The 15,218-nt window shown below is 38.2% G+C and overlaps 1 protein-coding gene across 3 annotated transcripts in view; it reads left to right on the top strand.

The window, feature by feature from the left end:
- The window catches only part of LOC123503527 (mRNA-capping enzyme-like), a 48,483-nt gene that overhangs the window by 31,604 nt on the left and 1,661 nt on the right, over positions 1-15,218 (top strand). For all 3 annotated transcript variants that reach the window (XM_045253357.1, XM_045253356.1, XM_045253355.1), the window contains exon 10: positions 14,773-14,964. In XM_045253357.1, coding sequence (XP_045109292.1) covers positions 14,773-14,964 — 192 coding nt within the window. The remainder of the gene's footprint in view (positions 1-14,772; positions 14,965-15,218) is intronic.

Below are 15,218 nucleotides of genomic sequence, written 5' to 3'. Positions count from 1 at the left end.
TTTGGATGATTCTGGGCATATTCCTCCTACTCCTCCACCCTCTGACTACTTCATCCCTAAAATTAAAATTCTTTATAAAGACGTTTTCCTGGCCCTCTCTGGCCTTGATTCTCGGAAGGCTTACGGTCCGGATGGAGTCCCTCCTGTTGTTCTCAAAACTGTGCTTCCGAACTCGCTCACTGCCTGGTCAAACTCTTTCATCTGTGTCTCTACTTCTATTTATCCTTCTTGCTGGAAGTTTGCTCACATTCAACCTGTCCCTAAAAAGGTGACCACTCCAATCCTTCTAACTACCGCCCTATAGCTTTGATTTCCTGCCTTTCTAAAGCCTTTGAGTCTATCCTTAATAGGAAGATAATGAGGCATCTATCAGCTCACAACCTTCTCTCTGATTGCCAGTATGGTTTCCGTAAAGGCAGATCTACTGGTGATCTTCTTACTTTCCTAACTGAATCTTGGTCATCCTCTTTAGGGACTTCGGTGAAACCTTTGCTGTCGGCCTTGACATATCGAAAGCCTTCGATAGAGTCTGGCACAAATCTTTAATTTCTAAACTACCCTCCTACGGATTCTATCCTTCTCTCTGTACCTTCATCTCCAGTTTCCTTTCCGATCGTTCTATTGCTGCTGTAGTAGACGGTCACTGTTCTTCCCTAAAACTATCAACAGTGGTGTTCCACAGGGTTCTGTCCTATCACCCACTCTCTTTCTATTATTCATCAATGATCTCCTAAATCTGACTCAATGCCCTATCCACTCCTATGCTGATGATACCACCCTGCATTATTCAACAGCGTTCAACAGACGCCCAACCCAACAACAATTAAATGACTCAAGGCGAGATGCTATAGGACGCCTAACTTCTGATCTTTCACTTGTTTCTGATTGGGGCAGAGAAAACCTGGTTTTGTTCAATGCCTCAAAACTCAATTTCTACAACTATCTACTCGACATAACCTTCCAGACAACTATCCTCTCTTCTTCAATAACACTCAACTTCCCTCTCCTCTACATTAAACACACTCGGTCTATCCTTCACTAAAAATCTAAACTGGAAATTTCACATCTCTACTCTTGCTAAATCAGCTTCCAAGAAGTTAGGTGTCCTATGGCGTCTTCGTCCATTTTCTCTCCCTCCCAGCTGCTTGCTCTGTACAAGGGCCTTATCCGCCCGTGTATGGAGTATGGCTCTCATGTCTGGGGATCCACACACAGCTTTACTAAACAAGGTGGAATCTAAAGCTTTTCGTCTTATCAACTCTTCTCCTCTAACTGACTGTCTTGATTCTTTAAGTCACCGCCGCAATGTTGCATCTTTATCTGTCTTCTACCGCTGTTTTCATGCTGTCTGCTCTTCTGAACTTGCTAACTGCATGCCTTCCCCTCCTGCGGCCTCGCTGCACAAGACTCTCTACTTCTTCTCATCCCTATTCTGTCCATCTTCCTAATGCAAGAGTTAACCAGTATCTTCACTCCTTCATTCCCTACACTGGTAAACTCTGGAACTCTCTACCTGTGTCTGTATTTCCACCTGCCTATGACTTAAACTCTTTCAAAAGAGGAGTGTCAAGACACCTCTTACGTTAACTGGACCCTCCTTTTAGATTTTTTGTTTTTCTCTTTCTACTTTCCTCTTAACAGGGCCTGGCAACCAGCGGATTTTTTTTTTCCAACACTTTGTTTCCCTTGGCCAGTGCCCTTGTAATGTAAAAAAAAAAAAAAACCTTATTTAGTTTATTTGCTGGTTGGAGAGAGCTTGAAATACAAAGTGACGGGCCTCTGACTGGCCATGGCTAAGATGAAATCAAGAGAGTGGAAGGGAACCACGTCTGCACACAACAACAGCACAACAAGGAGAGAGTGAGTTGCACGAGGCAGCATGCTACCGCCAGCCCCAGGGCGAGTCCAACACGCTTGGGAGGGGAGGTCGCGTGCATCCACCAGGACCAGCGGGAGGTTCAAATGGAGACCAAATCGTGCAATCGCGAGTCAAAGTCGTGCTCGGCGAAATGTGGTATATTTTACCGATTCGTGTATACGCAAGATTCATGTTTGGCGAGGTTTGACAGTACCTTAATTCCCTTTCTACATTGATTAACCTTCTCATATTACCTAATTCGTCCCTGAATCCAGAAAAATCCTTGTCCATAATATCATCTGTTAATTTCCTTGGAGTAACAGAGGTTTCAATGTATTGTTGGTTTTCACACAATTGTGTATGTTTTGGTTCCGCCATAAGCTTGGCAGCACTACTCTGTTCCATCACTCTCTCATTATTCTTTCCAAATATATGATCCAACAGGACCAACACTTATTTAATTTGGAGACAGGAGAACCTACAGCCCCCTCCTCCCTGTACATACGTCTAGGCCAGTCTCCAACTCCTTTTGTAGTTATTCTGTGTGTGTGTGTGTGTGTGTGTGTGTGTGTGTGTGTGTGTGTGTGTGTGTGTGTTTACCTATTTGTATTTACCTATTTGTGTATTACAGGGCCCGAGCTAAGCTCTCTGTGTCCTGTCTCCTTGTCTACTCCTGTCATATCTCTCTTTCATCTGATTGACACACACCGCATCAACGACATCACTGCTCAGTTTATTCCACTTATCAATACTATGATGCGGGAAACTGTACTTTCTCACGTCATTTAGACAGATGTCTTTTATTAGTTTTTTTCCATGTCCTTGGAGATGATTACCGTATTTTACGGCTTATAAGATGCACTTTTTTTTTCCTAAAAAATACCCTGAAAAATACTAGTGCGTCTTCCAAGATGAATGTTGTAAGGCAACATCCAACCTCAAGTGAGCTTGGACACTTGACAGATGGCGACCTGGATTTGTATGTTGAGTCATTACATTATGATGTTAGCTTAAATACTATTTAATTCAGCCTTTTATATGTAAACTTAGTACTTAGGTGTTACAAGTATTTCCAATACCATAATCTTTCCTGCAGCGTACTCAGCGTGTGGAGAAAATGGGCCGCTCCCTCGTCTCATAGCAACACACACATTCATGCACACACATCATGCCAGGTGCCTTTATACCTTTATTATAGAACATCCAAGTGGCTTACTCATTCAAACAAAAGTCAAAACTTCACTTGTGAATTGTATTCACATTGATAAAGCCTATGAAGCACGACTGCAAAATAGAATAAATACAAACTGCAGCACTGACGTGTTCGGTTTTGGCGATTGGACAAGTGATTCCGTAATGCAAACAACAGGTCCAAAACATGCTGTCGCCCGCCACTAAAACAAGAAGAGATGGACTGTTTCACTGTATATCTATTTACCTATGGTGTTTTTATTTACATAGTTTTAAATTTGTGGTGAGTGTTCCAGCAAATTTGTAATAAGTGGTGAAACAATAGTGTATTGCAGACTCCTTGCTTCTTATGTTTTTGTGTTCAGTGGTCAGGTATATGGTGAATGCATTCTTGTATGAGAATTACTTTTTTTTTCTTAGAAATTTCTTTCAAATATTAGGGTGCGTCTTCCAAGATGCAGCGTCTTGCAAACCGTAAAATACAGTACTTGTGGTCACCTTTATCAATTCTCTGTCCAATATGTCAATCTTGTTCACCAATTTATACATAGTTATCATGTCACCCCTTGTTCTTCTCTTTTCTAATATGGTCAGCCCCAGCTTCCTCAGTCTTTCCTCATAGTCTAACTTCTTGAATCCTGGTACCATCCTTGTTGCCAGCCTCTGTACCCTTTCCACCTTCTTCACATTTTTCTTCAAGTGTGGTGACCAGACACAAGCTACATATTCTAACTGGGGTCTTATTAAAGTGCATAGTATCTTCTTCATCATTCCTTCATATAGGTAGTGGAATGCAAGACCAATATTTTGAAGCATATTATATGTTTTCACAAATATCTTGTTTATGTGTTTCTCCGGTGACAGAGTGTTTTGCACAGTTACTCCTAAGTCTTTCTCCTCATTGGTCTCTTCAATTTTCTCATCACCCAGCCTGTAATCCTTGTTTAGTCTGTATCTATTTCTTCCCATTTTTCGAATCCCACCACGTACAGCCTTAAAACACTGCCATTTGTCGAGTGGTTTAAAGTTACCTACATATCACCATGATACCCAGGTTCTAGGTGGTTACACTCAAGATGAGCTTTGATATGGGACCCAATATGGGTACCACTATAAATAAAATTGCTGCCACTAATGGGCGGAAGCTGAACAGTGCTTCCCATACACTCTTCAAGTGTGCCTACAGGCGCTATAGGCCTTACCGTAAAAATTTCATCAGCCACTCTTTACTCCACTCATATATTTGATCAAGATCTTCCTGTAACTTGTTACAATCTTCCACATTCTTTACTCTCCTCATAATTTTAGTATCGTCCGCAAACATATTCATGTAACTGTCAATTCCTACTGGCATATATATCATTAACATAAATCAAAAACATGATGGGACCAAGCACCGACCCTTGAGGAACTCCACTGATTACCTTTTTCCACTCTGACTTCTTTCCTTTCACCACTGTTCGCATTTCTCTTCCCACTAAGTAATTTTCCATTCATTTTGCTAGTTTATCACTTACTCCTCCAATCATCTTTAGTTTCCACATCAGTCTATTGTGTGGCACTTTATCAAAGGCCTTTCTCAAGTCCAGGTAAATAGCATCCACCCATCCCCCTCTATGTTGTAGTATGTCAGTCACTCTTGAATAAAAACATAATAAATTGGATACACGATCTTCCTTTTCTGAAACCAAACTGCCTTTCACTCAGAATGTTTTCACTTTCTAGATACTCACTCCACTTTGCTTTAATTACTTCTTCACATACCTTGCACAATATACTAGTCAACGATACTGGTCTGTAATTTAACGGTTCCATTCTACTTCCATTCTTATATATAGGCACAATGTCAGCTCTTTTCCACTATTTCGGGACTATTCCTGTTCGTATGGAGGTTTCCACAATATTAAATATGGGGTTCAACAATTGATCCTTACATTCTTTCAGCAACCTCCCAGATATGCCATCAGGCCCCATTGATTTATTAATATCCAAGTTACTTATAATTTTCCTTATATCTTCTTTAGTAACCATGATGTCGTGCATTTGCTTTATTTCCGTAGGCCTTTCTCCTGTAAAATGCTCCTCCTTTGTAAACACTTTGCAAAAGTTGTTGTTCAATATTTCAGCTATATCTCTAGCATCCTCATCTACTTCTTCCCCAACTTTTACTTTTTCTATTGCCTCCCTTTTATTTAGGGTCACTATCACAGTTTTCCGAACACTCTCTGTTCATATTCCTTTTGTGCTGTTCTCCTTACTTCAACATATCTATTCCTTGCTGTTTTGTAGACTTCTCTTGATAATACTTCACTGTTTTTCTTAAGTTTCTTCCATGCCTTTTCTTTGTTCTTTTTTGCTTCTTCACAATTTCTATTAAACTACTGCTTATTATTTAAAGTCCTCATTCTGTGATATGGCACAAACTTCTTCACAGCACAGTTATATAAATCCATAAATTTATCATATTTCAATTGCATATCAACTTCCTGGTACACCACAGACCAGTCAATTTCATTAAAGAACTCTCTTATATGGTTGTAATTTGCCCTGAAATAATTTTATTTTTCCTCCTTGTACTCCACACTCTTTTCCATGCTTAATTCGTATCCAGCTCAAATCTTAGGACATCATGGTCGCTTTTCCCCAAGGGACATTCATGTTCAATTTCCTCTTTTAGAGATCCCCTGGTAAATACCAAATCCAACCTCGCTGCAACATCCTGTCCCCTGCACCTTGTTGGTGATCTCACCCACTGTGTCATCAAGTTATTTGTTGCTACGTTTAACAATTCCTCTGCCCACTCACCACCATTCACCACTTCGTAGTCTTCCCACACTATTTCCTTACAGTTAAAGTCCCCGACTATCATCACTCTATCCTTTCTGGTGAGTTCCTGTTTTATTCTGTCGAGAGTATTTCTCATCACCATTTGATACTGTTCATAGTTCCAAGCACTGGTTCTGGGTGGTATGTATACTGTTATAATATTAATGTCCCTCTTACCATCTGTTATAAGCATACTTATCACTTCCTCATTTCTCTTACTATAGTTCACCTCCTTCACTATCAGATCTTTTTTAGTAAAAACCATTATACCACCACCTCCTTTATTCTTTCTATCATTTCTCCATACTTTGTAGTGTTTTACGTCAAACAAATCTAGTTTTATTTTGGGCCTTAACTTTACTTCCACCACACATATTATGTCCGGTTCATTGTTTCTTAGGTAATCCATACATTCTAGCCTTTTAGACAGAAATCCATCTATATTCGTGTATGTCACGAATTCCATTCCTAATCTCGTTCTTCCATGTTTCAGTCTGTGTACTGTCTATTCCATCTGTTTTATCCACCACTTCTTCAGCCTCCCATTTCTCATCCTCCAAAAAAACTTGGTCTTTCCCTCCTCGGTTCTTTCCTCATTCTTCTCCCTCACTTCAGTTACAAGCTCTCTCATTTTCATTCTTTCCTCCTGTGTCATATTTCTTCTTATGTAAATTGTTTTGGTTTCCTCGTGGTCTTTAAGTTTCCAGGCCCTCCTCAGCAAGGCCTCGGCTGCCACCTGAGACTTTAATTTCAATTTTAATGGTCTACTCTTGCCTTCTTCATAAGCTCCTAGTCTCACACTTTCCTCTACCTCAGCATATAGGCATTCGTCTTCCTTGGAGATCTTATTCAGTAAAATCTTTATCCTGTCATTTTCCTTATCCCTCCTATCTTGCCAATTCCTGTTAGTTTCCTCTCTCAAACCTGTTATGATCACGCATTTTTTCTTTTCAGCAATATCTCTCACCACATACTCATTTTCCTTCAAAGCCTTTACCATTTCACTCTGTGTAATCACTTTATTTTCTTCTTGCTTTTTCATTATCTCTTTGAAGGACTTCTGTACTTCTTCGTTTTCATGTTTCACTTCCTTCATTTTAGCATCAATTAGGTTGAGGCACTCCTCCTTCCCTAAGTCACCTTCGGATATTTTCTTTTCCATTTCAAGTAGTTTAGCCTTCATTTCGTCACATTGTTTGCTTAGATGCTGATTTTCTTTTTCCATTTCCACTTTCTCTTTCAGTAATTCCTTGTTCTCCCTCATTAGCATGTAGTTTTCTTTTTTGAAGGTATCATTCTCCGCTATAACTCTAACTTCTTTTCTATAGATCTAATTGACAAACTTACTCTCTAAGGCCTGAATTCTTGAATCCATGTCCAACCCGCTTGTAGGGGTGGTTGTCATGTTACCGCCAGCTGTTTCAACCAAAACAAAACATTGCTGACACTCTCCGGTTAGGGACTATTTTCCATTTTCATTTGAAAATGGCCTATTTTCTGCACTTTTTCAGAGCAGGACACCGACAGGACTCTAATTACACCTTATAGAGATACCCGGGCCCTGCAAACACTATAGGCAATTGCTCCTTTTCCCTCGTCCTCAATTGAAGATGAGCTGTCTCCAGGACTCCCTCACTCAGCGGTGGCGCGCACGCACGCATGTGTGTGTGTGTGTGTGTGTGTGTGTGTGTGTGTGTGTGTGTGTATGTGTGTGTATTTACCTAGTTGTATTTACCTAGTTGTAGTTTTACAGGGCCTGGGCTTTATGCTCGTGTGGTCCCGTCTCCATATCTACACTTATCCAATTTTTCTTTAAAACTATGTACACTTTGCTGATACCACTTCCTCACTCAAACTGTTCCAAGTCTCAACACATCTTTGCGGGAAAACTAAATTTTTAACATCTCTCAGACATCGTCCCTTCCTTAGTTTCTTACTATGCGATCTTGTGCTTCTAAAGTCATATTCTTCTCTCAGGATCAGTTTCTCATTATCCACTTCATCCATTCCGTTAATCAATTTATAAACTTGTATCAGATCCCCTCTCTCTCTTCTCTGCTCCAAGGTTGGTAGATCCATTGCCTTTAGTCTCTCCTCATATGCCATCCCTTTAAATTCTGGAACCATTCTTGTAGCCATTTTTGTAGTCTCTAATTTTCTTATGTGTTTCTTTTTATGGGGAGTCCACACAACTCCTGCATATTCCAATCTAGGTCTTATTTTAGTACTTATCAATTTCTTCATCATTTCCTTGTCCATATAGTGTGTGTGTGTGTGTGTGTTTACCTAGTTGTAGTTTTACAGGGCCTAGGCTTTATGCTCGTGTGGCCCCGTCTCCATATCTACACTTATCCAATTTTTCTTTAAAACTATGCACACTCGTTGCTGACACCACTTCCTCACTCAAACTGTTCCAAGTCTCAACACATCTTTGCGGGAAACTATATTTTTTAACATCTCTCAGACATCTTCCCTTCCTCAGTTTCTTACTATGCAATCTTGTGCTTTTAGTGTCATATTCTTCTCTCATGATTAGTTTCTCATTATTCACTTGATCCATTCCGTTAAACAATTTATAAACTTGTATCAGATCCCCTCTCTCTCTCTTGTGTGTTCCAGGGTTGGTAGATCCATAGCTTTTAGTCTCTCCTCATATGTCATCCCTTTAAATTCTGGAACCATTCTTGTAGCCATTTTTTGTAGTCTCTCCAATTTCTTTGTGTTTCTTTTTATGAGGGTTCCACACAACTCCTGCATATTCTAATCTGGGTCTTATTTTAGTACTTATCAATTTCTTAATCATTTCTTTGTCCATGTAGTGAAATACTAATCCAATATTCCTTAGCAAATTATATGTCTCTCTGAAAATTTTATCAATATGGCTTACCAGTTGATTGTTTTCTTCCATCGTCCCTCCCAAGTCCTTTTCCTTTTTTACTTTTTCTAGTTCTACTCCATCTCCCATCTTATAGATTTCTACTGGTCGTCTTTCACTTTTTCCCATTTCCATGACATGGCTTTTGTCCACATTGAATTCCATCTCCCATTTTTTACTCCATTTCCAGATCTTGTTTAAGTCTTCCTGCAGTATTTCACAATCCTCTTTTTGTTTTATGACTGCACAGTTTTGCATCATCCACAAACAGATTTATGTAGCGGTTCACTCCCTCTGGCATGTCGTTTATATATATGAGAAAAAGTATTGGCGCCAATACTGACCCCTGTGGCACTCCGCTGTTTACTGCTCTCCACTTGGACTTCATATCTTTAACTATCATCCTTATTTCTCTTCCCCTCAAGTAATTTTCCATCCATCTCAATGTGCTTCCTTTTAAGCCACCCTTCTCCTTTAACTTCCATAGTAACCTTTCATGTAGCACTTTATCAAACGCCTTTTTTAAATCTAAATAAATACAGTCAATCCATCCCTCTCTCTCTTGTACTTTATCAACTATTCTAGAGTAGAAACTCAATAAATTTGTTACACACGATCGACCTTTTCTAAAACCAAATTGGCTATTTGATAATAATGTGTTGTCTTTAAGAAACTCAATCCATTGTTTCTTTATTACTCTTTCACACATCTTGCAAAATACACTAGTTAGTGATACTGGTCTGTAATTTAAAGGTTCTTCCTTCCTTCCGCTCTTATATATGGGAACCACCTCAGCTCTTCCATTCTACTGTTACTGTTCCATTTTCTATTGAGCATTTTATGATGTATATAGGACTTGCTAGTTCTTCTCTACATTGTTTTAATATTCTGCCTGAGGCTTCATCCGGTCCCACTGTCTTCTCATCTAATTCCGTCATCAACTCTTTTATTTCAAGCTTGGTTACTTTAATCTCTTTCATATGGACAGTCTCTCTATTACCCTGTGGTCTTTCAAAATTTGGATTCCTTAGTAAAGACTTCTGGAAATGTACTATTTAACAGTTCTGCCATACTTTTTGGGTCTTCCACCATCCCGTTCTCTCCTTTTAACCCTTCTATTGTTTCTTTTTGCCTTATTTTTCCATTTATGAATCTGTAGAACAATTTCGGTTGTTCCTTACATTTTTCGACAATGTCCTTTTCATAGTTCCTTTCTTCTTCCTTTCTCACCTTAGCATATTTATTTCTTGCTGTTTTGAAGTTTTCCTTATTCTTCTGAATTTCTGTTTCTCCTCCACCTTTTCCATGCTCCATCTCTTTTCTCCTTTGCCCTAGCACACCTTGCATTAAACCAATCCTTCTTTCCTTCTTCTTTAGGTCTATATTTTGGGACATATTCCCTGACTCCTGTTTTGTATATTTCCAAAAATAAGTTATACTTCTCTTGCACTGTCTCTGAGTTTTCCATCTCCTCCCAGTTTACGTTTTTAAAATAGCTCTTGAGGTTCTCATTATCAGCCTTTCTGTAATTTAATCAGTCTCCTTTGTATGATTCGTCTCTATCTTCCTTTCCTCTTCTATATCCATTTATAATATTATTACATGGTCACTCTCTCTCCCAATGGGCACTTATATCATATATCATCGTTCATTTGTATACCCCTTGTAAAAACTATGTCCAATCTCGCTGGCTCATCATTTCCTCTGAATCTTGTATTTTCCTTTATTCTTTGGACCATCATATTATCTATCATTAGATTCAGGAATCTATCTCCCCAGGCTTCTTTTCCCATACCACTTTCATAATTTTCCCAGTCCATCTCCTTACAGTTGAAATCTCTTACTAATATAACTTTTCTCCTTTCTTTAATGATTCTCCTAAAGACTCCTTATTGTGTCATTTATCATGTCTTTATATTCTTGATTGGTCCATGAATTTGTTTTTGGTGGCACATATGTTCCAATGATTGTTAACTCCTTTTTATTAATATGTATCTTAATACACAGTATTTCTGATTTGCCATCCCCAAACTCCACTTGATTTACCACCATCTCTCCTTAACATCATCATGACTCCTCCTCCTCTTTTACCCACTCTGTCTCTCCTCCATATATTATACCTTTTATCTATGTCTATTTTTATTGCCTCATTTAACTTTGTTTCCACCAGGCATACAATATCTGGTTCTTCTTTCTTTATTTAATCTCTTAATTCTAATTTACTTGATAAAACCCCATCTATGTTTGTATACATCATTTTTAATTTAACCTCTTGTTCTTATCATTTTTAGTTAAACTTGCTTCATTTTTTTTCTCTTCCTTCTTTTATATACCATTTCATGTCCTTATCCTGTCTCCTATAATTCTCCAAAAAAATGCCTTCTTTTCCTCCTCTGACCTTTCATTATTTTTTTCCCCTTGCTTCTGCCACCAGTTCATTGTGTCTCTTCCTTTCCTCCTCGTTTCTATTTTTCTTTATATATATATATATATATATATATATATATATATATATATATATATATATATATATATATATATATATATATACAGGCAAACCCGTTTGAAGGGTTATGTTTCTAAAAAAACACTTCGTTAAGCGAAACTTCGTTAAGCGAACCGATTATAACAAGTTTAACCCCAGATTTGAACTTCCATTGAGAGTAAGCAAAGCGAGAGTGCATCATAGTACAGTAAAAGGTTTAATGAAAGTAAGAATTATGAAGTTAAACATTTAGGTAGTTTAATTTAAGTCATTATAATGTACACTAATGTATGTATGTATGTAACTTTATAATGTTGATGATCTTAACTTTATGAAGGGAGAAAGAGTGAAACGGGAAAGACACTAACCGGCAACCTGTGGAATGTAAACAAAGTTCGCATCATTGTACTGCATACAAAACTTATGTACCACATTTCCACAAGGCTTTCCATTTTATCCATTGTAGAGTCAAGAGTTCAGGTGGTTCTTTTAGCTTGCAAGGAAGATACAGTCTCACCAGCCTCCTTAATAGAGTCTGCTGACTTGAAAATAGAGACAGTATAATATGGAGTCAAGATAGTGGCTAGCACTGCTATAGTTTTCTGGCCCCTCTCATGTCTGTGAATAATATCTAGCTTCATTTGGAGAGTAAGAGACTTCCTGGTCTTCTTACGAACACTAGGCCAATTGCAGGGCGTTTTGGTGGTAAGTTGAGCTAGGGAAGACAAGCTGCTGCTGAGGCTGTTATGTTTTGACTGGGGAGTGAGTGTTGCGTGTGTTGTCCACGAGAGGTTTGATCTTGATCTTGATCTATATTCTATAGGTGTCCCAGGATTTTTCCTGAGGCAGGCCTTAGTACCAGCAGGTCTTGGTGTATTCAAAAGCCTGTCAGCTTGCGTGATATGGTGGGGGTTTCAAATTTGGAAAAAATTACCTGGATAAAACTTCGTTAAAGCGAGCTTGGTGTTCGTTAAACGAGCAGATGGTAGTAAAATGAAACCTTCGTTGTAGCGAAATTTCGTTGTGTGAACCTTCGTTAAAGGGGGTTGCCTGTATATATATATATATATATATATATATATATATATATATATATATATATATATATATATATATATATATATATATATATCTTTGCAACCTTCTGTTTCTCTGAGTTTTGTTTTTCTATATAGTATTTTTTCTGTTGCAGCTTGTGATTTTAATAGTATCTTATTGGTCTCACTGTTCCTTCTTGATATGGTCCCATTCTATGGATTTCTTCTACTTCTTCTTCTAAGTTCTGTCTATCCTCGTCATTTAGATGTTTTAGTAGGTCTTTTACTGATTTCATTTCGTCTTTTTCCCAAAATTTTCACCCATTAGCTTCACTGTGTGTGTGTATTTACCTATTTGTATTTACCTATTTGTGTATTACAGGGCCCGAGCTAAGCTCTTTGTGTCCTGTCTCCTTGTCTACTCCTGTCATATCTCTCTTTCATCTGATTGACACACACCCCATCAATGACATCACTGCTCAGTTTATTCCACTTATCAATACTACGATGCGGGAAATTGTACTTTCTCACGTCATTTAAACAGATGTCCTTTATTAGTTTTTTTCCATGTCCTTGGAGGTAATTACTTGCGGTCACCTTTAGCAATTCTCTATCCAGTATGTCAATCTTGTTCACCAATTTATACATAGTTATCATGTCTCCTCTTGTTCTTCTCTCTTCTAGTGTGGTCAGTCCCAGCTTCCTCAGTCTTTCCTCATAGTCTAACTCCCTGAGTCCTGGTACCATCCTTGTTGCCAGCCTCTGTACCCTTTCCACCTTCTTCACATTTTTCTTCATATGCGGTGACCAGAAGCAAGCTGCATATTCTAACTGGAGTCTTATTAAGTTGCATAATATCTTCTTCATCATTCCTTCATCTAGGTAGTGAAATGCAAGGCCAATATTTTGGAGCATGTTATATGTTTTCCAAAATATCTTGTTAATGTGTTTCTCCAGTGACAGTGTTTTGCACGGTTACTCCTAAGTCTTTCGCCTCATTGGTCTCTTCAATCTTCTCACCACCCAGCCTGTAATCCCTGTTTGGTCTGTATCTACTTCTTCCCATTTTCATAACATGGCTCTTGTTTATATTGAATTCCATCTGCCACTCTTTACTCCACTCATATATTTTGTCAAGATCTTCCTGTAGCTTGTTACAATCTTCCACATTCTTTACTCTCCGCATAATTTTGGTATCGTCCGCAAACATATTCATGTAACTGTCAATTCCTACTGGCATATCATTAACATAAATCAAAAACATGATGGGACCAAGCACTGACCCTTGTGGAACTCCACTGGTTACCTTCTTCCACTCGGACTTCCTTCCTCTCACCACTGTTCTCATTTCTCTTCCCACTAAGTAATTTTTCATCCATTTTGCTAGTTTATCATTTACTCCTCCAATTTTCTTTAGTTTCCACATCAGTCTATTGTGTGGCACTTTATCAAAGGCCTTTCTCAAGTCCAGGTAAATAGCATCCACCCATCCCTCTCTATGTTGTAGTATGTCAGTCACTCTTGAATAAAAACATAATAAATTGGATACGCACGATCTTCCTTTTCTAAAACCAAACTGCCTTTCACTCAGAATGTTTTCACTTTCTAGATACTCACTCCACTTAGCTTTAATTACTTCTTCACATACTTTGCACAATATACTAGTCAACGATACTGGTCTGTAATTTAACGGTTCCATTCTACTACCATTTTTATATATAGTCACAATGTCAGCTCTTTTCCACTCTTTCAGGACTATTCCTGTTTGTATGGAGGTTTCCACTTTATCAAATACAGGGTTCAACAATTGATCCTTACATTCTTTTAGCAACCTTCCAGATATGCCATCAGGCCCCATTGATTTATTAATATCCAAATTGCTTATAATTTTCCTTACATCATCTTTAGTAACCATGATGTCCTGCATTTGCTTTATCTCCGGTGGCCCTTCTCCTATAAAATACTCCTCCTTTGTAAACACTACAAAAGTTGTCGTTCAAAATTTCAGCTATATCTCTAGCATCCTCATATACTTCTTCCCCATTTTTTACCTTTTCTATTGCCTCCCTTTTATTTAGTTTTCCATTTATGAATTTGTAAAACATTTTAGGGTCACTATCACAGTTTTCCACTACTCTGTTCATATTCCTTTTGTGCTGTTCTCCTTACTTCAACATATCTATTCCTTGCTGTTTTGTAAACTTCTCTTAATAATATATCAGTTTTTCTTAAGTTTCTTTCAAGCCTTTTCTTTGTTCTTTTTTGCTTCTTCACAATTTCTATTAAACCACTTGTTTATTATTTAAAGTCCTCTTTCTGTGATATGGCACAAACCTCTTCACAGCAGAGTTATATAAATCCATAAATTTATCGTATTTCAATTGCATATCTCCTTCCTGGTATACCACAGTCCAGTCAATTTCATTAAAGAAATGTGTGTTTAGACCTGTACATACACTTCAGGACAATTATGAATATAAGATTCTATTTGTCCTAACAGACAGATATAATTCGGCCCAGGAAAGCTGCCATTGAGCAGGGACTCCTCAACAAGCAAAAGGAGCCATTTGGAGTCCGTAGGAAGGACTTCTGGGAGGGTAACATCCACTGGACCTACAAGCTTCTCAGTCCTGCTTTCCAGGCAAAGCTGTCCCATGAGCCTGATGGACTCATATTCCAGCCAGAGCCAGATGTAAGCTTTCATTTTCTTTCACTGTGCACACTGTTAATTTCCTACTTTTCCTTCCATAACTTTAAAGGATTTCTCATGCTTTTAACACATGTATGTTTAAAAAAAATGTGTGATGGGCAAACTTTATGTTTCACTCATTCTCTACTAACCAATTTATTCTCACCATAGATACTTATTCTTTTTAGGTAATTTCATGCTGTTGTTAATCACTGCAGTCTTATGAAGTGTGATCATAGAAAATCACTGCCTTGGTG

Source organism: Portunus trituberculatus, chromosome 14 (genome assembly GCF_017591435.1).
Source record: "Portunus trituberculatus isolate SZX2019 chromosome 14, ASM1759143v1, whole genome shotgun sequence".
Taxonomy (NCBI): Eukaryota; Metazoa; Arthropoda; class Malacostraca; order Decapoda; family Portunidae; genus Portunus; species Portunus trituberculatus.
Note: the sequence above shows the minus strand (reverse complement) of the source record. Positions and strands in the feature narration are given on the sequence as shown.